This window comes from Pseudochaenichthys georgianus, chromosome 15, assembly GCF_902827115.2.
Source record: "Pseudochaenichthys georgianus chromosome 15, fPseGeo1.2, whole genome shotgun sequence".
Classification (NCBI taxonomy): domain Eukaryota; kingdom Metazoa; phylum Chordata; class Actinopteri; order Perciformes; family Channichthyidae; genus Pseudochaenichthys; species Pseudochaenichthys georgianus.
Genome location: NC_047517.1, coordinates 27,995,067 through 28,021,738, shown reverse-complemented (window position 1 = coordinate 28,021,738; position 26,672 = coordinate 27,995,067). Strand labels below are relative to the sequence as shown.

At 40.5% G+C, this 26,672-nt stretch overlaps 1 protein-coding gene across 2 annotated transcripts in view; it reads right to left on the bottom strand.

Annotated features, from left to right (window-relative positions):
- Positions 1–825: 825 nt before the first annotated feature.
- Positions 826–26,672, bottom strand: part of LOC117459608 (SH3 and PX domain-containing protein 2A-like) — a 44,907-nt gene continuing 19,060 nt past the window's right edge. The window contains exons 7-14 of one of the 2 annotated variants that reach the window (XM_034100552.2): positions 20,351–20,479; positions 9,286–9,399; positions 7,130–7,213; positions 5,101–5,218; positions 4,674–5,002; positions 4,474–4,523; positions 4,003–4,122; positions 826–3,798 (exon numbers count right to left, since the gene is read on the bottom strand). In XM_034100552.2, coding sequence (XP_033956443.1) covers positions 1,882–3,798; positions 4,003–4,122; positions 4,474–4,523; positions 4,674–5,002; positions 5,101–5,218; positions 7,130–7,213; positions 9,286–9,399; positions 20,351–20,479 — 2,861 coding nt within the window. In that variant the 3' untranslated portion in view covers positions 826–1,881. The remainder of the gene's footprint in view (positions 3,799–4,002; positions 4,123–4,473; positions 4,524–4,673; positions 5,003–5,100; positions 5,219–7,129; positions 7,214–9,285; positions 9,400–20,350; positions 20,480–26,672) is intronic. The other variant, XM_034100553.2, reaches the window with a different exon arrangement.

Below are 26,672 nucleotides of genomic sequence, written 5' to 3'. Positions count from 1 at the left end.
ACCGCATTTTGACTTACCAGCATGAGTGACTTTAGTCCAGTCAGCTGTTGTGTTCCTTACTCCTCCAGTCCTTACACAGACTGATTCAATGCCCACTAACTTGATACATCCATGCTAACAACACGCTGTCCGTCAATTACTTACTGACTGGCAGCCTTCCAACTGCTGTCAATCAAACATTGACACCGACACGCCTCCCCTTAAAAGGAATTTCTGATATTTCCTCAAATACCTGTCTTTCTTCCTTTTAAATAATGAAAAACTACTTGCGCAAAATACGTTCACAATATCAGTAATAACAAAATGTGATGTCTTGCACTTGAAAGAGACACGTTAGATCACGTTTCAGGTATTTCGTTTTTTCTTACCAGATATGCATTTAGTTTGGGTTTTGAAAAAATACAAATTAAAGCACAGAGGCTTTACAGCATTGGGAATACTTGTTGAATGTATTTAACTGTTAATTTATTGTTTTGTGTATCATTGAATGTATTGATTTAATATGCTAAAGTGAGTAATAAACATGTTACACTTACGCTTCCCTGCATATACAAATACTAAATAAATCTAAATATCACACAACTATATGAATAACTATTTTCAACTTGTCCCTTTTTAGAATTATATTTTTTTAAATATCATCTGGCTTTTATTTCATTCAACGTATTGCAACATCATGGCTGGTGTTGATGAAGGGGTGTGAGATTGTCTTATGCAAGAGTAAATGTCAGAACAGTTTGGAAAACACTATAGAGGCCCAAACCTGATGTGTGGGCGAACAGAAACTATGGGTGAAAGATGATTCAAGAGAAAAAAAGCAGGTACTTATGATTGTTAAAAAGTGCATTTATTGAATTCATTCTTTTGGCACTTCAATTATCATCATTGGTCACACAGTTAACATTAAACAAAAGTGAGCATCACAGTACTTCTGCAGCTGAAGAGTTATGTAAAAATTACTGCCCAGCAGAAATTCTAAATGTTATTATTAAAAGAGCAGTTCTTAAGAATGTTTAAGCGGTTGTGATTTTTTTTACGAGTACATTTCTTAAAATAATAATAATAATAATAAAATAAGTAATAATATGATTTTTAAGGAATGAATAAATATAATTTCAAATGACATTTCAATTTCGACAAATAACCCCTAAAATGAAAGTAAGACATTTTAGGGGAGATCATCAGGAATTGAGAGTGTAAGATAATACTGTGATAGTCTGAGATGCTCACAAATTGTTTTGTTAGAACAATATAACACAATTAAATTGGATAAAATATTTCACATAAAGGTGACATACAGTATAAGAAATATAAAAAAAAACATGCAAACAGACAGCACCATGGTGAGACTAACAAAAAGCAGCTTTGGCAACAACTGAGATTTTCTTTAAAGAAAGGAGGAGAAAAAGGTTCAACTTCAACAGCTCAAGGCATTGTCAGTATAATGAATTGTTTCAAACATGCAGTAAGCTTTAAATGCATAAAACGTTTTTTAAATGACATCATAAACTTACAAAGAAGGGGTTCAAAGATTGGACATAAAATGATATCTTAGTTCAAGTTAAAGGTAACCACTGAAGAATATCATTCAATCATTCTTCCGCTGACTGGTGTTCTCTTTGGCTGCGTCACTAAGTCTTGATATATTGCTCCTAATGCAACGTCTCAGGTACTGCATCATGTAGACTCATTTTACCAGATGTCTAATTTCATTTCAAAGTCACAATTTGATCTGGCTGCTCATTTTGGCAAAAGGTACCGGAGTAAGATTTCAATCCTTACTTAAGGTCTTAGGGTTTGCTTTTTTTTCACAAAACAAATGCATCAGTTGAGTAGTCTTTACACGCACGTTCAGAGTTCTGCCAGCTCCACACATGATTTCTAGGGCTTTTTCTCGAGGTAATTTGAGGGAACCCATCCTTTCCTAGGTCTGCCACTGTCCAGAATCTTGCAGTACCACCATCCATTGGGGTTTCTGTCAAGGACCTCCAGACTTGTCCCCTCAGGAAACCCCATGGTCTCCTCATCGCCATGATAATCTGCTATGGAGACAAACACCTCTTTGAGGTTGTTATGGATGATGTGGGGCTTTGGTTTAACGGTGGACACAGGGAAGGCATTCCTCGGAGAGCCAAGGCCAAGAGATTCAGAGCTACCATTAGCAGATCTGTTCCTTTGGGGTAGTGCTATGTTGTTTGGCAGCAAGTTGCGTGGCACAGTGCCGAAGGAGGCATTGCGTCGCACCGTAGGGCTGGCACGAGGGTGGTCTGTGGAGTTGAGGGACTCGTTTCTCCTGAGAGAGCCAACAGGGCTGGCACCGTCCCTGATCGGGGCCGAAATGAAGACGGACTGAGGTCTGACCACCTGCTGCTGTTTGGTGCTATTCTGCTTCCGTGAACCAAACAAGCCGATGGGTTTTGAAAGGCCACCTGGAGGCTTGGATGGAATGGGTGGGGTGACCTTCTTAAGGTTTTGGTTTATGTTGTTCAACGCCTGCACCCTTTGTTCATTCTTCTCTAGGCTGTTGGACTTGCTGATGCTTCCAGGTTTAGTTGGGGTGCCATCAGATTCAGACCCTGCCATGTCATCTTGTTGCCTGACTGGCTCCAAGAAGTAAGTCGGGGCCCAACCCTCTGTGTCTCCCCAGCGGATATACCACCAGCCACTCTCCTGCTTCTCAAGCACTTCCACCTCCACATTAGTTGGGAAGCTGATCTCAGTCTCTTGGACCTTCTCATAGGGATTGGTTGTGCGATACAGGCTGCCACCTTCCAGATCAGAGTCTCCCCGGCTGCCTTTAGAGTAGATGGAGGAGAGATCGGATGTGCTCTGAGAAGAAAAGGAGTCCTCTGAGGAAATAACAGAAGCTGTCTCAGAGTCCTCACCCTTGGTTTTGGTGCCATTCTTCAGCTGACCTATTGGCCGCAGCTGTCTCCTCAAGGAACTGATGTCCATCTTCTCTGCACTGGAGGCCTTGGCTAGTTGTGGTTTAGGCCTCACCACTGGCTTTGGTTTGGAGGAAGACTTGATGGAAAAGGATGCCTTGCTTTCCTCTTGGTCTTTCTTAGTTCTAGACAGATCTGGGGTGGACTCCGCAGAGGCAGATTTAGGACTGGATGCCTCCTCAGCTTTGGGTGAAAATGGGCCCCCATTCAAGTCTATCTTGAGCTTGTGACCTGCAGATCTCCATCCCCCTGATGTTGGGTTTGCAGTCTTGCCAGTTTCTGACAAGACACTTGTCTTGGAGGAATTTGAGTCTCTGCTGCACTGCCGTTCTGGTGTCTCCCTGAAAGGCAGAAAGCCGTCATTCTCATAGATACACTCTGCCTCCGCCTCCGCCTCGTGGCCATCTTCAAAGGAGTTACACATCTTGAAGGATGCACTATGGAGTGACGATGCCGGAGAAGGCTTGGAGGACAAGTGGGATCCTTTCTCTGAGGATGTTTCCCCGTATTTTACATCCACCAAGGAACCTTCTCCCCTCAGAAACTCAAACTCAGACTCCATGTCCAGATCTCCAATGGCGGGTACATCATATTCTGGCTCTTCGTACACCAGCCTTCCTGGAGACACAGGGGACTCTGGAGCTTCAGATGCGGGGCTGCTGGGAGGTGCAGTCTCCGAGGAGTCTTGTTTTTTGACAGGCGGAGCTGGTGGTGGAACTTTTGGGCGGCACAGAGTGCTTGTTCTGCGATTCAGGTTGGGCTTTTTACGTTTGTCAATGTAGGAGCAGGGAGCCCAGCCTTCCTTCTCTCCGATATGGACGTACCACCAACCACCAGAGTTCTTCTCAATAACCTGAAATAGATATTAAAAAAAATGTGAAGCCTGCATTTAAAAAAAGGCATTTTTATACATGTAAGATTTGTATTTTTTATTTTGATATTCTCTTAGAATCGAAGGGTTGTTGTAACTGAGCTATGATGAGAGCAATAATACAACAATACATAAATATCGGTTTGCAAATGTATGAAGGAAGTTAACATTGAAAAGAGTGCTTACCTCTGCTTTCTCTCCTCCATTGAAAGTGATACCATCAGATATACAGGACTGGAAATCTGCAATGGTGTAATACTCTGCTTCAACTGTAGGGGCCTCTGGTGGGGAGGGCAACTGAAATCCCTGAACACAAAATAAATCATCACTGTTAGTGGCACCATTAACTGAATCCAGTTTTTAGATACTTTTGCTATACTTGAGAATTGTTATTTCATGCTGCACTTCATTTAAGAGGGAAATATTGAGATATTGTATTTTTACTTCACTACATTTAACTGATAGTGACTAGTTATTTTCAATCAAGATAAGGGATCAAGCATAATATAGGATAAAGACCAGTTTAGACCTTCTTGACTTGTGGCCCCTTGTAACATTTAAAATGTCTACAGTTAAGATTTCATCCTCACAACTTTCAGATGGTCAAATAAAACTTCATGGCAGAGTTAGCTTTTGAGAGGCTGCTCACACACTTACCAGGGTTGCGTCTCTTCTGGGAGGAGGCTTTTGCCTGAGAACTGGGGAACCTGTGAAACAAACAAAGGTAAAAAAGTACCTGATTATATGGTCACTTTTGAGAATAGACACTCATTAAGAATAAGATAAACAAATTCATTTTAGTTTATGAGTTATTTGTAATCTACTGTAACAGGCTAATTTCAAAATACACAATTTACCAATTTCCACCCTATGAGGAGCGATACGAGCTATAGCCGGTGAGGCAGGCTCTGCTTTACTTTTTCCATCGAGTGGGATATTAACAGGGCTGGAGTCAGCACAAGGCATTGGGAGGCTGATCTCCTTCTTGGCCACTTGGGGGCTCTCTGGGACTCCTTCAATCTGCACATCTTTCTCACTCAAGGCTTTCTTGTTCAGCAGGTTACTAATCTCCATGATGTTTCCAATGATCTCCACAGGGCCGGTCACGGTCTTCTTCCGGGGAGAGAGATCATCCTTCATCTTCTTCAGGTATGAGGCTGGAGCCCAACCCTCTTTATCCTGGTACCTAGTAAAGTAGGTTGATGGAGATAAATAAAATATTACATCCTCTATGTTTAATGGAAGATGTAAAAGAATATATGAGGCGAGTCAGCAGATGCTTACCTGATAAACCACCACCCTTCCAGATTCTTCTGGATCACATCCACAATGACTCCTTTCTCGAAAGCAATTTCATCCTTGCCCTGGCTGGAGTAGGGCTGCACCGTCATATACTTCTCTTCTGCAAAAGCAATAGCAGAGAAGGACAATAAAGCTACGATTTTGGGCTGTGAAAACAAAAGAACCATTGAAAAATTAAATAATAGTAATGAAACATAAGGGTTAACAAATAAACAATGATAGATTGTGATTCATTGGCACATATGGTGCGATATGATACTTTTGATTGAATACAAACCGGAACGGTTCTGCTTTCTGGCCATTGGTTCAGCTGCCAGATGTGCGAGTAATATTATAATTCAGTGAAGTTTCACAGATGTGATGTACTGTATATTAGGTATTGTTTTGTTACGTTCTGCATAACAATTAATACGTTGTGGTCAAATCAATTGTCAAGCCTAAATCATATTCATAATTGGCTCAACAGACGTTTCGCTTGGCCGACCCTAGTTCACATGTGTTCGCCTTCTTCCTCCATATTTTTTTGAACTTCTTTAACAACACCTGCCCAATAAACTTCATACAACTAGTACCAGCGTGTTGTCTCAAACACTTTAACATAACTAAATTCACTAGTGTTAAGGTATAACCAAAGGGAAATACAGCACATGGGGCCTGCTGATGTCCTAACAGTGTCCTTGGCCTCTTGACAGCGAGCATCTCCAAACTCAGCACATAATAGAAAGCAGAGGCTTCATGCTGGTTTATGCATTCCCATGAAGCCAAGGGGCAGAGCAGAGCCATCATTTCCTGTCATTACAGCAATTCCTTTCTAAATACAGGGAAAAGAGGTGTGTTCAAAAAGAAGAGGGGCACATAATAAAGCACTTTATATGCTGTCGTCCTAGTTGGTAAACAGGAAGCAACATTCTGGTGAAAAATTATTACATTTTCCTTTTCTCCACCCGTTTTCCGAGGTTGTGTTGGAGCTGTATGGGTGTTGGATTGTAAATCCCTTAACTTGCAAAAACTACAGAAGGCTCCCGGGTAAAGATATTTCCGTCTGCTTTATTTTCCTTTTTCCTGTTTCTTCCGGCCTCCTTGTGTCGGGGCTGGTAAAACATTTGCCTCTCAACAACCTCTTCCAAACAATATCCAGCAGTGCAATAAAAATAAACTCTGAATCAGATGTTATGTTAACCACAACATGCATCGCCTGCTTCAGTGTTTTGAATTATTCTTGTGGAGTCAGCAAAATATTTGTGTTTTTCTTTTTTTAGACAAAAAAGCAGGATTGCAGTGCTAGGGTGGAAACAGCTCTCTCTCAACTCCCGAGAGCAGAACCCACTGCCAAGCGTTAAGTTTGGGCTGAACTCAATAGCTTATCCTCACTCCACTGTCAGCAACCCAAATACATCTCCTGTGAAAAAATCCCCTTAGCATTGTTAAGACAAACATCTGTGAGTCTGTGATTGAAAAGTTTTAACTTAATAAGTTTGAGATTAATAATGCTCTTTGTTTATCTGTCAATATGGTTGCTATCTGCATCACAGCAGGATAAATATGTTTGTACCACACGTTGGTACAATACAGATGTATTAAAAAAATACAGCCATGCTTCATTTGCTCATAAAAAAAAAAAATAATGCTCTAAAATGCAGAATAAGGCATTCCAAAGTCTATTATGCAACTACTTTCAGATGACTGCGCAGTTGTTTTCTATGAATCTGGGAAGATTGGTTTTGGCACACAGTGCTTAATTATAACGAAAATGCTTACTTGAAGCACTTTTGTAACATAATTTGAGCTAAGCATCAATAATTGGTGTATATAAAGTTTAAACCTTTGCTTTCCAGGCTCCTTTTATATTAAAGTCAGTTAGTGGTTAGTTTATCGTGGCTCACGATAAATGAACAAATATGTGCATGTAGAGGGTGGAGATGAATGTGATAAAGACGATAAGACAGACAGACAGGAACAATAACGAGGGTGAGGGAGTGAGGGAGGTGATACAGCATCTGTCTGAGTTCACCTCGGCTTTGCTGCCGGCTGATGACACCCCCCAACGTCCATCTCCGGTCCAGCCTCTTCAGATGAGCCTTATGTCGCTTAGTAACTGACAGACACAAATGGTGACCAGACGACGACCACAAACAAACAAACATTAGAGACATGAAGACGAAGCACAAATGTTAACCAAACACACAACACACAGATGACATGGAGCCTCATTATTAGCTACATGGAGGACATGAAAACAAGACCACAAGCAAAACAGGGTGGACACAGTTAGAGTGGATGGATGGAGGTTACAGAGGAAGTGTTAAACCAAAAGACATCTTCTGTGTGGCTTGTAATTAGGACGTTGTTAGCATGGTTTCCCATCCTGTTGTGCTAGAGCATCTGGGACACACATTGCTGCAGCAAGAATGCCATCCAATTAATAATGCAGCTGAGAGGGCCGCAGGTTGGAGCTGTGTGCTCAGGATTATCTTCTTTTGGCAATGCTTATGAAAAGGTAACACTTCAAAATGTGTGCAAACTGCACAATATACTTAATTTGGTGGGTCTTTTAGCTTAATGTTTACAGTGGTGCTAAGAAGCAGCTAGCATGGTTTTGTCCATATGCAACTTTAGATCTCAAAAATATGTTGTATCTGATTTGTTTAGATCATACAAAAAAATGGCATGTACATTGACAATCAATCAAAGTCTAACTATTCATTTGGGCAATATATATATATATATATATATATATGTGTGTGTGTGGCCAAAACAAGGGGGAGACCGTATTCTATCAGTGGATAAACTTACATCTCATGCTGCCTGAACTTTCAACATGTCACTTTGTTCTTTTTTCAAAATAAGCAAGAATATGTTGTTTTTTTTTGCAACAATGCAATGGCACAGGCTGCTGAAGACCACAGGCCTGACAAAGAGATGCTTTATGAGTTTATTGCCATTCCAATGACTGACTAGACACATAATCACTAATTACATTGACAGATTGTCCTCCACAAAACCCCCCTGGCAGCTAACTCCAGCTATCTCTAACAGAGCAGATAGGAGTATTTGGTGTGTGGTCATACATTTGAGTATATGTTGAAATCTTCTGATAAACCTGTACTCTGTAAGCCTAAATTGGGAGAAATGTAAACATATTTAACAGATTGTGAAACAGTACCACTGTTTAGCCTCATGTATTCCCTCTCAGCCTCCACCCTTGAGTCATAAGATATACAACACCGAGGGGATCCTGGGTCGCATTGTTACGCAGTACATCAAATGTAAAACAATAGATGTTTTTTGGCCACAGTGCTGGAAAATCTTGATGTTTTTTTGGAAGTGCAATTCGCAGCTTAATTATTTCCGTGCCTGCAGTTTGTTTGGTTTTCTCTAACACAATCCTGCATTAATCTTAAACAAGCTGCAGTTGCTGCTCTACCTGTCAAAGCCTTTAAAGTCTGAGGATCTGACACGAATTGAGCTCGATTGCTCTGCAATTAAAATGTTTTCCCCACCAATATAAAAAATGCTTGAAGAAGGACACTATGGGTCGGTAAGAGTCTCCGAAAGGCCTATCAGGATGATTGCACGATTGGACACATTAGAGTCTGGCAAACCAATCTCTACATAGGCGTGTTTCTTATCAGAGTTTTGGATCCCTCTCTGACTCAAGTAAGCTCACAAAATGTGTGTCAACAGTGTTCTACTGTACTGCAACATGTCTGCATTTCACAATGATATGCACAAACAGCATGAAATAACAAAATGCACATCCTTATTGCTGATTAAAACACATGCCTCTTTCATGAAGTCACACCATGGTGGTAGCATCATCAAATATTGCTCTGCATCTTTACTCTACAGTGCATTACTGTGCAGCACATCACTTCAGTGGCTGTGGTCTGGTCTCTCCTGGCAATCCTCCTCGCTGTTTACACAGACTTGAATCTAAACTCTGTCCAAGCGTGCTTATGATGGCAGGCAGACAGAGAGAGAGGTGTTCACACCGTCGGCGTCAGACGTTAGCGTAGGCCGGCAGTGGTGAAGCCGGGACGAGTTTGCTCCATTCCGTCACGTATCAAAGACTAAAGGCTTAGAGCAGAGGTCGTGTCTGTGTGAATATAACAGAGTGTGTGAGGTTGTGTGTGTGTGGGTGGGCAAAAGAAGCAGACAGTGACTTACCTTCCCCAGCTTTGGAGGCGCCCAGCTCCAAGTCATCCCGTGTGCCACTGTGGGAGTGGAGATAGGTAGCAGGGACCCAACCCTGCTCCTCTGCTGTGCTGACGAACCACCAACCTGAGGAGACATACAGAGGCTGAACATCACCAGGACTATTTACAGAAGGGCTTCAACCTACTTTGATAAATATTGATACATCTGCTGATTATTACGTCAGAAAATAGTGGAAGATGTCCATGCCGTTGTTTTTAAGTCAAAGATGATGTCTTGAAATGTCTTGTTTTGTCAGTCCAAACCCAAAAGATATTCAGTTTAATATAATATAAAACTGAAAATATATACACACATACATATTTGAGGAACTGGAATCAGCATTTTAATGTATGGCTAAAATGTATGGTTCAGCTCAGTAAAGAGGTTCATAGTGTGCAGGATGTTAAACAGATATCTCACAAAATGCATCACATAGCAAGATAAGAAGGTTTTTTTTTTTTAACAGATGAATTTGGCCCGAAATGAAACGATTATTTCCCAAATAATTCACATAACAAATCTCTATATAATGGATTATATCTGGTGATGTTACCAAAGGTCTAGCCTGGGTTATATCTCCCGTCAAATTTATATATTTTTGTATTTAGTTATTGACCCCTGATATGATCAGATTTCTCAAATCCCTTTGATGAACTACCAATAGACATGAACACGAGGAAGTCAATTGTATTGTGCACTTTAATTAGAAACAGAGCCAAGAACATCAGAGGAAACACCGCCTGCTGCGGCTCCACTCGTGATGAGGTCTTGTTCAACCTGCGTTTCATCAGGATCACTCATGATATAAGTGGGCAGGACATTTCTGAAGTGCTGTTTCTGGCCAAAATATTCATATGCAATGTTGCAACTAATTTGAGTTTAATCCTCTGGGAATGACAGCATTGCTTCAACAACTGCATTATGACAAATGGTTCAGCTGTAAGAGGTGCAGATACAAAGTACACTTTCAAAAATCTGATCCCAATAATGTGAGTGGAGTGCAGATATCCTTTTTGTTAGATAAAATGTGCTGTATAGGGCCTCGTGTATACATTGAGAGCCCATTACATTAATTATTTAAACATACATTCACTCTAAATGTATAAGTACAGGTCCGTTCTTAACAGAAAGCCAATATGACAAAGCTGGCACAAAAACTGTCTGGTGTGTCATGCCACACATACGCTATTTGTTGTGGTAACGGGAATACAATATGGCTGACAGCTGTCTGGATAACCCATAAAGAGGATAGGGGGCTTCCATCACACTTTCACAGCTGGCCCTAACATCCAGTGTACATTTTTCCTACAGAAATGGTGGGTTACGACGTAATTTAGTTGCACACAATTAACACGGTGGAGCAGAATCTAGTATGATTGGCAGGAACATAGAAAATATGTATTACTCAATTAATAAAATGGCGAAATAATCAAATTATAGGATGCCAACATGGAAATGCAAAACAACAAGCAAAGAAATGTTAGACCATTATGTTGGACAAATTGCATTTAGTTTAATAACATGTAATTACTTAAGTGTAGTCATTCATCATAATTAGACATATGGCAATTCAATGTTGCTATGACTTAATATTACAGATGTTTTTACTGGAGTTTGAGGTAGACAGGAAAGTACAAAGTGTTTCAATCTATTTTGTTGGATCTGCTTTATGTGGAGTAATTATTTTTGTTTAAGTCAGAGCATTTGAGAAATGACAAAGCCCAAAGAGTGGAGATTCTGCCAACTCTGAACAACTTCTCAGCTGGTATGAGACATCATGTTTTTTCTGTAATGTATTGGTCTTTGCAAGAATGCCCATGGTATTTGTGTAAGGTTGTTTTTCTCAGGCGGTTTCATACTATAGTTGAATATAGTTCTGATGACTAAAATAATTCAATGTGTCCACCAAATGTTTCTGGAATCTAGAGGCGCAAGAGCTGAGCTGTCCAAATGACTTCCTCAGTGGAGGACATAACAAAGAAAACCTTTCCAGACCTTTTCGTAAATTACGCATGCAATCTCTGTGATTCATATGACGGATTACATATTGAATTGACTAAATAGTTCAGCTGCATGACAAAATAATCAGTTGCACAGTGGGGGTGTTTTGGGTGGATCCTGAGGGAAGGATGCTTTTAGTGCCTGGCACTGTGAGACATGCTGGCTAGGACTCAGGTATGCAACACGCCATGTAATGTGCTCAGTCTTTGCTGTGGCTTGAACAAAACCTCATGCCAATACATCAGGAAAAAAGAAAACGTTGTGTTCACGACCCTTTAAATAGACTTCCTCTTTCCATAGTGGAGCTAAAATGTTGTGAGAAGATTTAATTAGTGTCACCTCCGCCAAGAAGGTGATGTTCTTGGTTTGTTTTGGTTGCCAGCACCATCACAGAGAAACTACTACTTTTCATAAAACCTGGTGGAAGAGTTTAGTATGGGCAAAGGAAGAAGACATACATATTTGGAGCTTATCCGAATAATGGGGTGTATATGTGTAATATTTTTAATTTATGGAAACAGCCTGGAAAAGGAGGTCAGTGCTCTATGAGTGCCCTTGAATTAAATATAAATTACACTGACATCCTAATAAAAGGAGCTATTTACACCATAAGTGTATTTACTACAGTATATCTCACTGGGTCACTAAGAACATTTAAATGCATGTTAAGTGTTAAATGAACGGCAAAGGGCAACACTTGCTACATTAATAGTTGATTAAATTAAACGGGCTATTATAAAGAAAGGTCAAATTGGCAGGAGTAAAAAGACGTGTCAGCCCAGTGAAGGAAAAACCTTACATTTGCAAATTGCCATTTTCCCACTGACTTGCCTGCTTAGGGGAAATGTCATTTTCACCTCAGCAAACCGACACTTACAGAAATGTAAGCAGTGGCATGAGAATAAGGTGTGGAAAAGTAGTTTAATTGAGAGAACTTGGCTGTGAGTCTGACTATATACATACGCAGCAAAGACACATTGCCATGTTAAAAGACTGAGTAAATATATTCTGTTATTGATGGCTAGGGCTGTCTTGCCTGTATTTCTCAACCATCCTCCATATGGCAGGTGCTTAGTCTGAGTTCACTGAACCTCAAAAGAAGCAATAAAAGTCCTTTTAAAAACGCACACACATTACGCAAGTGCCGATTTCATGGTCGTTGCAGGTTTATATCATGCAGATTGCAATTATGTAAAGTGTAGAAAAAAACACTTCTAAATGAGAAACCTGCTCCATATCTTTCATCGCATGTATTAATTCACAGTGTTTGCACTACACACCTGCAAATAACCAGCTCCATAAATCCTTGTACAGCCAATGCAAAATTAAATTGTGCTGAAACCATGTGGTGGATATGAACTATGATTTAAAGTGAAACTCCCATATGGTCGTCACATATTGTATCCTTTTATTGTGATCATTCTTGTGGCATATTTCTCCATTAAGGCTGGGAGGGGAACATGATTCCTGAAGATTGGATAATGTGAACCCAGGGTTATCGTTTGTACATTCTTCATGATGAGACACACCTTGAACTGAGGTCATAACAAAAGAAACAGCTGTTTTTTGGGTCTCCTGTTGCCAAGACATCAATTTTACTCAAAGTTAAAAGGTTAAAAGTGAAGCTCCTGTGAGGTTTGAGACTAACGTTTTGAAAGAACAAATGGCAGATAATGGAAATACGATTAGGAGAAGAACGTGTTTTTTCTTCCTTGAATCCGGGTGACCGGGATTATCTGTACAGATGTGGGAGGAACAAAGATGAAGGAAGCATACCTTATGTCAAGAATTATGTGCGTGGGTTTGTCGAATAGAGAGAGCTGACATATGTTAAATGGAAAGCTATATCCATGTCTTAATCTGTGCCTTTTTATCATTTATTTCAGTTTTTTAGTCTTCATCCCAACCTGCTTTTCCTCATGTCTCACTGCCTTGCTACTCACATAAGGAAAAGGAAAATTCTTGGAAAGCTTCGGCACAGTTTCAACCACAAAGGAAAAAAAAGAACATGCTGACTGGCAACACAAATAGCTAAACATTATTCAATCGTATGAATAAAGCTACTCAGTAAAAAAAAAACTTTGAGCAGAGTTTAGTTTCGTAACCTCGACAGATAGGGGGGTCAGTGGTTGCATAAGACAATAGCTGAACCCACAACTCTCTGGTGGAGATGTCATATAACATCATAGTATCGAGACCACAGACATCAACATCAAATGTCAAAGCCTCGGAAAGGAAGAAGTCAAACGGTTTGTCTTGAAAACACTGTTGTATTTTGTTACAAGGACATCAGGAAAAACTGAATGTTTAATGTAGAGCTGAGGGCGAATTGTAACTAAGTGTATGCCTCAGTAGCCTGCTGAGAGCTGCACAAACTCTGGTCGTATCAATTTAAGTACGTGCTTTATTCCAATAATTTCTGTAATAAAAAAACGAAAACGATGATGTCAGCCTTGTTTCGCCAGCATGAAACATAAAGATCCAGTTTTTAAAGCAAAAATGTCTTTCTCGAGGAGAAAGCCTGCATCAGAACCTCCTATAATATTTTATATCTTGTAATTCCCTGTACTCTCCGATGATTGCGTGGCAACTCGGCGCACAGAACCCAAATTGGCATATTTAAAGTTTGATCGAGGCGAGGGCTGCCACCGTTTAGATATTATTACAACACTATTATTGTGGACGAAATAATTCCCAATAATGATTCTGTTGTGATAATGGTAGAACATTTGAAGAAAAAATATATAATAATATCGTCCGTCAAATTAATCTTTAACCGTGTGTGTTTTGTCTCTTTTAGGCAAATGCATTACACCTGAAGTGTAGGAAGTTGGACAGAGCCCGTTAACCATAACCATACAATAGCATGATTACAGAGGTGCTAGATTATTTACAAAATATTATCATTGTGTATTATTAAGATGAAATCAATATTCAAGTTTTTGAATATTATGGTAATCGTCATTGCCGGTATCTGATGACTAACACTTGAGGTGATATGGACATAGAGGGCTAGTAGGTGTATTTTGTTACTGTCGGACGGATTAAGGCTAGCTGTTTCCTACTGTTTCCATTCGTTTGTGCTAAGCTAAGCTAATCGACTCCTGGCTGTGGCTTCATGTTAAATTCACATTTGCCTCTCCACCAGAAAGAGAAAAAGCACACTTCCAGAAAAATGTTACTGATTGAAAAGCTTTTCAAAATGAATGTTTCTTAAATAAAAACAAATCAATGTTTGTTATTTAAAATGAAGATTTTGCAGAACTTTGACAATGCCAGATGGTAAAATGTAACTGAGATATTCCTGCAGCCAAGAAAGTAAAACTTTGATGCCTCTCTGAACTTATATTCTTTCCATTGTACAGACATAGAAAGAGAGCGAGCAGCATTTCTGAGCTTTGTGTCTCTCATACAGTATCTGCCATCTGGAAACGCTATCAGCTTTAAGACCTGGGTTTCTTTTTTACAGTAATCAACAACAGATTCTCAGCTGCAACAAGAAACTAGATTTATGTCATTTCGGGTTTTTCCTAAGGTGACTGGATGACCTATAAAACAAAACCGCAATCTTCGTATACAATCAATCACCTAAGAAATAGCATATCACAATGTGACATTGCAATGCTCTACTCATTCTGACAAATGCATAATTTAGACAAATTGACCTCAAACTGTACCGAGAGTTTTTTTTGGAGTAACTCTGTAATACTCACTAAGGATTTCTACCGTACTTTTCGGACTATAAGCCGCGACTTTGTTCCCCATTTTTTTTGTACAGCTAACGGCCACTAGGGAACCTCCTACATCTATGGATTTTACAGGTAAAATTAACCACCTTTAACACTATGGGCTCTATGACCGGTCCGCGCCCGCCACCTTTAAGCGGCGGGCTCCAGCAGGAAAAGCTGGAGGCCGGAAAAGAGTGAGACAGGTCGCGCGCCAAAGTAAAAGTGGAACCGAGAGACAGAACGAGAGCAAGACAGACGGACAATTTAGCTGCTGCGGCTTGTATGCAGGTGCGCTTTATAGTCCGAAAAGTACGGTACACATCTAGCATGAGAACCACAGATTCAGCCGCATAAAGAGGCTTTTTTTCACAACCTGAAATGATGAGGAATGCAATGGCTCAGCAGTCCTGCAGATATCTGACACCACTGTTGAGTAGAGTAGGAGAAAAACCCCATTCATTTCCAGCTTCTGTATTCATTAACAGTGGATTCAGTATCAGAGCACGGGGGGAAGGTATTCAGCCCAATATACACACGTTTTCAGTTTTCATAAAACACTGGGTTTCAATTACCTGGGAGTCTATGGTAAGAGGGAAGGGCGGTATAAAAACGACACAACTCGACTTTCAAGAGCTTGTGTTGACCTAAGGAACAACCTTCTCTCCCTCCCAGCCTCTGAAAGGATCCCCTCATGGTCTCAACTAAAGCTGTGTGCTCTCCAGGCTCCACTGATTTCGAGACACAGCAGTCCTTGAGTTTCTGAAAGACCACCCTTTAAAATACTGGTTTAACTCAATGGTCAATTCTTGAGTGAGACACAGAGGCACCTTTTTGGCTGCAGTCGGGTTTCTGTGCGCTATTATTACCACTATTTGTACTCTTAAATACTGGTATTGCTCCTGTTATACAACTCATCTGCTTGTATGCAGCAGCAGTAGGAGTCTTGAAGAGCTAAAAACGCAATTTACAAACCTCCCATTTAATTTCCATATCTAAAAATACAGGATACTGTAAGGTTAATTCCTTGAAATGGTCATTAGTTCTTCCTATGGTAAGCTGAAAGAATGTGGTAGATGGGGATCACTATGAGTGGATGATGTGGTTTCCATCTGTTGCTGAAGGTTTTTACTTAAAAATACTTTTAACACTTTGAAAGTTTTCTGTATCTTGTCTTTGGTGGTTCACAGGCAAGAATTATTGGGTTTTTCGTCTTTTGTACAAGGAAACATGTTCTTGCTGAAACGGCACATACCAGAGGGTTTGAGAACGAACAGTACTAGATGTTCGGAGCTGACCTTGGCCTTTATCCTCCTGCATCAGAGAACATTTGGAAAGGACAGTAATACATTCAGCTGTCAGACTTGCAAGAGCTACTGTTGCTGAAAAAAGTTATTTCCATTCTCTCATTAACTCGCTGAATATTATGGCAACACGCCTTTTTGTGCCTTTATCTAGGTACATAGGAAAGTCATCTGTAACTCTAATAAAGTGTTATATGAGGGCTTAGCATTGTATCCCAGGAGGAACAATACATCATGTAAACTGCGAGATACATTTATTACATTTACCAAGGTTATGTCTTCCATATTTGTTGTTGTCCATGCATTATAGCTCAAACAAGAATCTACAGTATACAAGCAGCTCTGTAGGGCTGCATTTAGACACAGCAGTACTTTGCACTAGCGCGGCTAAAAACAATTCAAATAAATTAAATAATCTGATAAATTCCATGAACTCAGTTGTAGTGATCTGGATTTGGAACTTTTGCCATGACACACATAGTGCCTTCAAAGAGTAAGTGTAAGTCTGTGCTCTTGGAATAAAGTCAAAAAGAGCCTGCCTCTCTGAACATCGAGCTCCAGCTGAACTGTAAGCCCTGAGATCATCTTGCATCCAGCCTGAAGACGGAGAGCGCATACATTACTGTACTGGTGGGTACTTTGTTTCCATGTGAAGTCAAAGAAGACATCCTGCACATCCATCATGCCACGCTGAGGGCCAGACCTGCTTAATCTGCCAGGATTTGACTCGAGCAATCTCTAAGGGACTTCAGCCAGGAAGTCAAACATCTCCAGCAGGATACCGCTGTTCCCTTCCAACTTCTCCATGGCTCACATTCATCAAACTTGAAATCCTTTGTGTTTGTGAGAACGAAAAGGCCTATTTTATATAGACACGTTCACTGTGACTCTTCGGGCTGTTCTTGAAATTCTACCTACTCCTCCCTGCTTAATGAAGCTGGGTGGAGCAGCATATAGTCAATACATACTGTACATGGGTGGTGCCAGAGGGTCTTTGGGGAACTGGAGGGACTGACGGATGTGAGCCGGCCTCCCAAAAACAGACTGGCATTCCTGGAGTTGATTTGGCAGATTGTAATTCATAGAGGCTAATGCAGACTTGGAAAGGAGACAAGTTTAACCCTGACTGGGCGCAGTGTGGCTAACACTGCCCTTGAGGTGCAGGCAAACCAGCTGCAATAAGTGCAATATTTCCAGAAATAACTGCAAATTATTTTTCCTTTCCTACATGTTACTCCATTAACGGGCAAAGTTTAAACCGCTGAATACATCTGAGCATTCGAACTGACCGACAAAGCTGCTAGCTTAGCGTTGGTTAACATCTCTCCAATACAGTGTAAACTGAGGAGGCATCCTGGAGGATCCATTAAGCCATTATAATGAACCAACCTTTCTGAACCACTAACTTTGGCAGGAAATGGCTTTTTCCATTTTCTCCCAGAGTTTCTCCCTGTACTACTCTCTCCTCCTGAGCCAGCATTTCTCCCTGGCAAACTCTCATAAAATAGACAAATAAAATAGCTGCATAGGGAATAATGGCAGAATAAAAAAAATGTATTGGTTCGACAACACTATATTGTTATGCCTTTATATTTGGCTACTTTATATTAATCCATGCATTTATTCATATCAGTTTTTGTAGAAAGTAGCTCCTATTATTCTTTGTTTTTAGAGTATCATTCCAAAAAACCTGAATGCTACAACTAAACATCAAGCAATTATACCCTGTTGATTTACAGCATTCTGCACCATACCAAACACTAACAAAATCAATACAAAAACGGTACTATCTGAAACAAAGGCCAAGACACAAACTGTGTCGTTGAGCCACTGCAATGGAAAATACTGCCTTGGCTCTGAACAGCAGGCTGGAAAAGTGGAGAAAGCTGAGCTCTCTTATAGGTCTGACCTAGATTCACTGCCCTGTTGAAGGCATACATTATCTAATCCAAGGTAAGGAAAAGTCGATTGCATTCACAGCCAACATCTATGGTACAGTATAGCTTTAACAGCAGGGCTTCTGTTGAGGGACTAGGGCACAAATAATACAGAGCTTTCTCTTCTTACTGTAGATCTGTCAGTGTTATACTCTCATACACCTTTTCTGCAAAAAACAGCCAGACTTAGACGGCAACATGACAGCATACAGATATTTTCCACTCACTGCAAAAACTCAGCAGGGGGAAACCATGCTGCTTTGAATACTTTAAAAAGAAAAATATGTGACTAGCTGGAAGCTCAATAAAAATCCTTTTATCATTACAAATGTAAAAGAAACCTTTTAACGCCAATCTGTCAGAAACTACTAAAGGGTTTGTACTTATCCTGCAAGGGAATGAATGCTAAATCAAATGGGCTCTGAAATCTTCTTAGCACACACCTGGTCTTGTTTGTACAGTATTGGCAAAGGGAGATGGAGGGATGTCCCCCAGCCAAATGGAGCAGATTTAGTCGACTTCCATTGCAGGAGGTGTTGAGATTTCCATTAAATGCTAGCTGTGCTGCTGGACACAGTCTCCAAAGAAAGATGTATGGCTGGGTGGGGGGGGTATTTAGCTCAGATCTCAGTGAAAGTGTCCGTCAGTGTATAATAAAACTGTCAAATAGCCTTAGGATGTGTTTTAAGGAGCTTGGACTCTTCTGTTTTGCTTTCTATAAACTCCTGACAATTCCAACTGAGCCAGAGATGAATGAATGAGCTAAGTGAGAGATGCAACCAAATATAGCCTTTCCATCAGAGAAGAGGATGACACAAGGCAATAACAACATTGAAACTAAGCTACGGTAATAACACGAAAGCCTGGAAAATCATAAATCTGCAATGAGACCATTGAAGTACATGAGTTTCACATTCTGCATGCATCATCAACACACACATCAACCACCATAACTTTGCACATTGGCCAACTGAAATGCAAAAGTGAAGGGGCCTCTACTTAAAAGCGCAGGACCTTGCAGTTTGACTTCATGGAGGAAAGCTCTCATATAAGGCCCCCCGATAAAAGGACTTCAAGGTGTTGGAATATCCGCCTCACTGTGGCTCCCCATTGGGTTGAAATCCTACTGGAGCAGCGAGTGAAAACAAATACATGAACCCGAAGGCGGGACACGTGACACTTCAAAGCAATTCCTACTCCACAGACCCTCTTCCTTAAGGCCAGTGTGGCATGGCGTTTCACTCACACCCATCATGAAACCCAAGTCCAATTGCCTTGCTGGTCACTATTTCCTCCATCCCCATCCTCCCACTGAAGAACACATGAGTCCCATTACAGTTTAACGGTCTCAGCACACCATTAAAGCTCAGACCCTGTTCCTGGGCCTATACCTTTCCGGTCATTCCTGGGCTTCGTACAGTATAGCAAATTCCCTTCAAAATAAAAAGGGATTCGGGCAGGTGCTTAGACCTGGTGGTTTTACAACTATTTGTATAGTTACCCAAGACACGTGAATTGATTAAATATACATTTTCCAGTATCATTGTATCATACAGTGTGAAACTATCTCACCAGATTTCATGCCATTGCATTTGAAATATAGATAATCTAACCGTTATTTTTGTTAAATCATATACATTATTGCTTAATCGTGTAGTTGACTCATCAAACATGTCCTAAAACATGATCCTCGCTCTGTTTGCTAGGTTTTCCCAGAGGTTAAACAGCTGACTAAGGACTCTCTGCAGCTGGCATTTGTAAATCCGGCATAGTAAAGTGGAATAATTAATCTGAGTCTGGAAGACATTCCTCTTGCGAGAGGCAACATTCTGGCCCTGGGCCTAAACCAACAGTGGGAAACACAGGGCTGACTGTAGGCCAAAGTGAGCCTCAAGATGGGGCTAAATAACAGCTAGCTGTAGACAAAGGAGGTAAAAGGGTTGAGCTTGGAAAATGCAAACAGTCAGCATGTTTGAAGAACTATGGAAATACTTTGTTTATGTCTGACATGCATGTTGCCTTTTCCTGCTCAACATGTCCGTGTTGTGCTTTTGTTTTGATTACTCACCACTCTCACTCTTCTCAATGACATCGACCACCTCGCCCGCTTGAAGGCCGATTTCTGAAGGCTCTTGTTTCTCGTAACTGGCCACCACGACGTACTGTTCCAGGAGCATGGGGTCCGAAGCATCCAGACCTGGGGTTGATGGGAAAAAACATGCCGTCAGCCAGCTGCCAGCCATAGGTCCACGAGAACCGCTCCTGGGCACTCGTTGTGCCATAGGCCACACTGTCTGTAGAGCTCAGCCAATCACAATAATCACAGGGCTCAGTGCATCTTCCTGGGAGTCTAGCCATAGAGCTGCATCCCCCTCCAGCCCAACAACAAGGGCAATGGAGATGCTTAAAGTCTAAAAAAGGAATCTCTTGCAGTAGAGTGCAGGATCAAGCAGTCAAGTGAAGATAATCCATTATGTGTCACTGAAGGGGCCTCCTCCTGATGTGGGACAAGACCGGGTCAGTAGATGCAGGTTTACATTAACACAGTGGAAAGAGGAACAGCAGTTAGAAAGCAGAAGGGGCTCTAGAAGTGATAGAAAAGTGGGCTTAAGCCAGCTAAGGACAGGACAGTAGAGTGGGAGAAATAAATGGTTTCCCTTGGAAAATAAACCATCTGCTAAAAAGCCTCCTTCTCCTCAGTTGGGGTTGGAGCTGGAGAGAGAGTAGGGGGTTGTGTACGCCAATCATAAGAGTCGGCACTAGAGGCCTTAAATAGAACCAGATGAAGGGGCTGGAGCTGAGCTCAGAGGGATGGCCTTCTGTCTCCATGAAACACTAGAGCTCTGACTACAGCGTGCAGCACAGCCAATGGAAACCTCTCTTTCTGTACCTCACTGAGTTAACCATATAAACACCAGCAGTGACTTAGTTTCACAGTTTGTGCAGGCTTTCATAACTTAGTCATGTCCACTACTTCAATAAAGTTTGGTTACTCTAACTACAGGAGTGTTTTGTTACGGATATTTCATGCGTGAATAGTTAATAAAAGCATATATTGTCCTATACATTACAAACATCTACGACGTGTTTTGCCCCACACGAGTAGGGCTGCATCCTCTGAGCCTAGCTGAAGCCATAATCTTGAAGAATCCCTAAAACAAGCATAGCTGAAGACCCTAAAGCACATCTAACAAGCGTCAGCTGGAATCCAGACATAAGCACAGCTGACATTCAGTTCACACATTAACAAGAGCTTCAGCCGTCCACTGAGTTCAAAGCTGCAGACAGAAAGGAGCTACTGTCTGCACACTTTAGATTATATCTGTTTACACTAATAACGCCGCTACATTGGATGCACAATGTACTTTTATGGTGTGTTTGAATAACAGGATCTACAAATCACAATCTCTATTTATGGTCACATGCTGCTTTTACTGGAGTGCCATTACTGTGGTGTAAAGTTAAATATGTTGGCTCCTGACTCACATGATCAACAAATATTTCCAGCAAAACAATGTCACAAGGAGAAGAGAAAAGCCGGCGTTTTGAAAAAAAGGTCATGACAGGTTTCTGGAAAGAGGAACTTGTGTAAAAATGAGGCTGGGAATAAGATGATTCAGTCCAACACATTGAAGGTTTAAGTCTTAGATAAGAAATGACACCTTGGTTTGAAACGTAATTTCTCCAAAGAGCTTCAGACTGAAGATTAACTTTTCTCTCTTGGGATGATATCTTGCAATCAATTTGGGATCAAAATGAACATGTCAAGGAGCTCATAACTTATGAAGAATAATTCAACAGCTTTAGCATCTCAAATGCTAAAACTGCCAAAGAGTTTGACACTGGATTACTGTGGTTTGAGAAGCCTCAAGTTATTTGTGCAAGATGTTTTGCCAGACCACAACGTTGGGTGCAGAAACACTGGAAAGAACACATCATTTAAATGTTGGTTATTGCCTTATTTTTCTTCAAAGTCAAATATAACAGCAATCACTTCAGTTACAGCAAGCAGTGATATTTGTTTTGACATTGACATTATTATCGGTAATGTGTGGTTGAGTGGTTTGTTTCAAATCACAGATAAATTAGAACTGATCAATAATAATGATGGCTCAACATTGACATGAGAGGACTGTATCAAACATGTTTGGCTGTAACGATTTTTACTATTGAGAAAAGTGAAAACCAAAAATGTCTGTCAGTACTTAGTGATTTTATATAAGTCAGTCAATTTACTTCCAGTAAAGGTTGATGTGGTTGATTTTGAATTAAATAGGCATTTTCAGACATAATTATGCAGTATTATGGGTATTTGAACATGTCTATGTCAAGTTTCCAGGCATTATCTTTGGTCCTGATTTACAGATGTATTGGTTTGCAGTGCCTTGACTTTGAGTGCTATTTAAAATTAGCTACTTATTCCATTACACTTTTTCATAATCAGTAAATTGCCTTCTACTCAAACTGCAAACATGTGAACCTTTCCTTGCCTTTGCTTACTTATTACTAAATCTGACTTTGAAATAAAATATAGACCTCTTGGGAACCCAATCATAAATAAATCTGCTATCCTGGACATTTTCTTGTCAAATAAAATAAAAGAACAAAAAAAAACGTGTCGTAAGTCAGATGGATATAAAACTCTGCAGGTCATGACCTCATAAAACTATAATCTATATACAATTATTAGAATAGATGTTTCTACAACCAATAATTAACTACTGCGATGAGTGAACACTAAATCTGAAACCTGAGGTGAGTGAGTAAAGACTTTGTCAGCAAAGTGAATAGGCCTGAAAAACTAAAGCTAATATTTCACTCTCATTCAGGAAATGAAATGTTTTGCAACAGCAGGAAGACCGAGCCAGAACCGGGAGAACATGTGAGAAAAATGAGGTGAACAAGTATTGGACAGGATAGGTCTAATTTCGAAGTGTGTAAAAAGAGCTGTGAAATGAGTAGTATAAAGTAGCTTCATAAAATTACTGTGTACAAATCAAAGTCTCAATGAAGGGCTTTAGCCCAGTAAAGTTACAGTACTTTAATAAGTCACTTCCTGATAAGGGTGATTTCACATAGTATTCAAAGTTATAGAACAGTTATTTCAGATATTTAGCTTAATTAATGGATGCATGGAAGAAGTTGTTAGCCTAAAGCAATGGTTGAAATAATACGCTTATAGTGGTAGTTGTACAAAAGCAAACTTAGCCATACCAACTTGTACTATCCAAATACTATGAGATATATAGCTTTTTACATGATGGGTGGTGTTGATGAAAGGCTAATTAACTGATAGAGCCGTGGGGGTCGGAACTTGCTGACAAAAAAGGTTGGGAACCATCATTGAGTGTTTAAGTTTGCATGTATGTTTATATATCCAACGTGTTATGTATGCACAACGTAGATTCCAGGTATTTACGAGCTATGAAAAGTAAAGTACTTTCTTCTTGGCTTCCACCAGATAGCCCTATTAGCCACTCGATGTGTTTATATCTCTCCTCACTCAGATTTATACATGTGCTTCCTGCTCCCACCCTTGCACTCCCAGATGTCCTAACTCTATCCAACCTCCACCCCCACTAAGCCATCATCAACTCCATCCAAAGTCGATGACAGTACGAAGCGTTGCAATAATTCATCACCAAGAGGAAGGTCTAGTCTACCCAAATAAGACATTATTTTTTGTGAGATTTTTCAGGATCAAGCATATTTTGAACCTTAGGGTAGCTTTATGATCAAATTGGCAAAGTGCAATCCCTTTGTTTGTCTCATCAGCAGCAGATGTGCAGTTGGATTAGAAAAGGACACAGGACTGGGGTTAAATGTAGTACAGATGTACTCATGTCATTGAATCAGTATGTGGCCCTGAGGGAGAAAGGGCAGACCACAAACAATTAGTACAGAAACGTTCAGCAAAATCATAAGACAGCTCTAACAAGGCTGTTCGAAACTGTCTAATATCTTAATCATCTTTAATTGCACTCTAGTTAAAGTGTAAATACCATAGAAGGTTTCAGAAAAGGTACATCAGACAGAAAAGCTTTGGAAAAATCTAAAACCTACATTGTTTTTGTCCATGTTTATACGTGAGCGCTCTTTTGCAAACAACTGTAAACACTGTGCATGTGTGTCTTCATACACATACGTATATACAAGTTACAGTTGACGGTGATAATAAAACAGGCAGCCACTTGTAAAAACATCCCTCCATAACGCTACGTGAGACATGAAACTCCACATGGGAACCTTTAACTTCATTAGTTACCGTTACACTGGATGTTGCAGATATAGATGGTTTCCAAGAAAGTCTAGCATCAAAAGGAAATGCTAATAAAATCCAAATCCCTCAAACCAACCTTCCACTTCATCAAGTTTTCCAGTAGAAAATCTGACGCCTTTTACATTCGACTACTGTATGTGAAGCAAAAGCAGAGCCATCAAATAACAACCTATGCCCATAACTGGACTTACATAGAATTACAAATAAATAAATAAACACACATGTCTGATCTCAGTCATTACTGAACCTTTTCTGGCTCAAACGTGTTGTTTTGAGCAGCTTACAGTAAGTTCTGCCTCAAGGGCGGGAGTCCACCGTGACAAATGGTCACTTATCAGAAACAGAGAGGCCTCTATTGGATCTGCTTTCAGATGGAAGTGGGGGAGGAGCTTTGACCATGCCAGAGTTAACTTGGGGGAGGTAGGGGGCTGCATCTTTACACCGATCCTTAAAATGAACATCAATATCCATAACTTGGGGCGAAAAACAAGTTAATGCAACACTGATTTAAACCTAGTTCAACGCAACAGAGTTAATCTTCCGGCTACTGTGAGACTCATTGTGCAGAGAAGAGTGGGGGCTGTTCATTGAAAAAGAGGCACAGTGCACGGTTGTTAGACAGATTTGAAAGTGGTCATTTGCTTTAATGATTTCCCTATACCGGTTTTAAAATCTTAGCCATCTAAAAATACAAATAAACACAGACCTCTTGACCCACCCCCGCCATCTAAGTCGTGAACACATTAACCCAACAAGCATGCGCATACACCATTACAGTACGCGGACACCCACATAGACACACACCCATGCACACATACACACTCTACAGGCCCTCGGAGACCCGCAGCTCAAATAAAGACAGCGAGTCTGCACATATAAACACACTCCCTCAGTCCGTGCGCAACACTGAAATGGTTTCCACTTGCCACGTAAACCTCCTCTCCAGCTGCTATTCACATGCACTACACACCCCGAGTGCTCCGCTTCTTTCTCTCTCCAACTCGTTTTCAAACCGTCTCCTGCTCATCTCACTTTCTTAGTTAAATATACAGATTATCATTGATGATTTAAAGATGAACTGGCTTTGCAGAACCCTCAACATCCCAAAAAGTATGCAGCAGTTGATCCCAAAATCTGAGTAATTGGAATCAGATTGTTTTCTTTAACAGTTTGCTCTTTTTCTTTCTTCCCTGTGTATGGATAGTATACTTATTTCATCACCATGGTATCTTGTCAATTAAAGACAATTAATTTCCTTTAGGGTTTGAATATGGAAGGGTGTCTTTTTGATCAGTCCGAGTTATCTGACAGGGATTTACTCGAGCCTAGTATCTGCACTCAATCCAACAACATTGTTAGACATAGATGATCAATAATGCAGACTTCAACCTCATACTGTGCGAAGTCGCAGTTGGACGACAATAAATTAGATATGGGCCAGGATCTTGCTGAAAACATATGAGAGATGAAATCCCTACGTTCATAACACAATTCCCTTCCAAATGACTATTTTTTCGCCAAATGGTCCATCTTCTAGTTTCCGTCCTATAAAAAAGAGAAATGACTAAATACGATGAGATAAGATAACACTGTATTCATCCCAGGGGCTAAGCTGAAGAGCCGGAACAAACAGAAAAACAACCATGATGGTGATGAACATAATGATATTGTCAATATCAACATCACATTTGTTCGGCATGCCAGGTAAACAGAGCTGCTCGTCGAACCTCTAACCATTGCAGTTTGTGGTTGAAGGGCTACATTCTCCTGTTCAGGGGCAGGGGCTCAGTAGCTCTTATGGGAAACCTGCACCATGTAATTATGTAAACCATAAGCTGCAGCTACAGCACAAATTCACCACAGACTCACTGCACTTTATCTGCTGTCCTCCTTCAAAAGACAAAGATCAATCTTTCAGCTGCGTTCACCGCTAATGTCCAGCACGGGGACTATGCTAAGGGTTTAGGTATAAAGTATGGAGGGCTTGTACAGTATGTTCTGCATTTAAACTGTGAATATTAAATCATCCTTAGCACAAGACGTAAAGTGTGTAATCATTGTTTTCCTTAGTGGATCCAATTATTTAATTGTAAGCATAAATATACATACA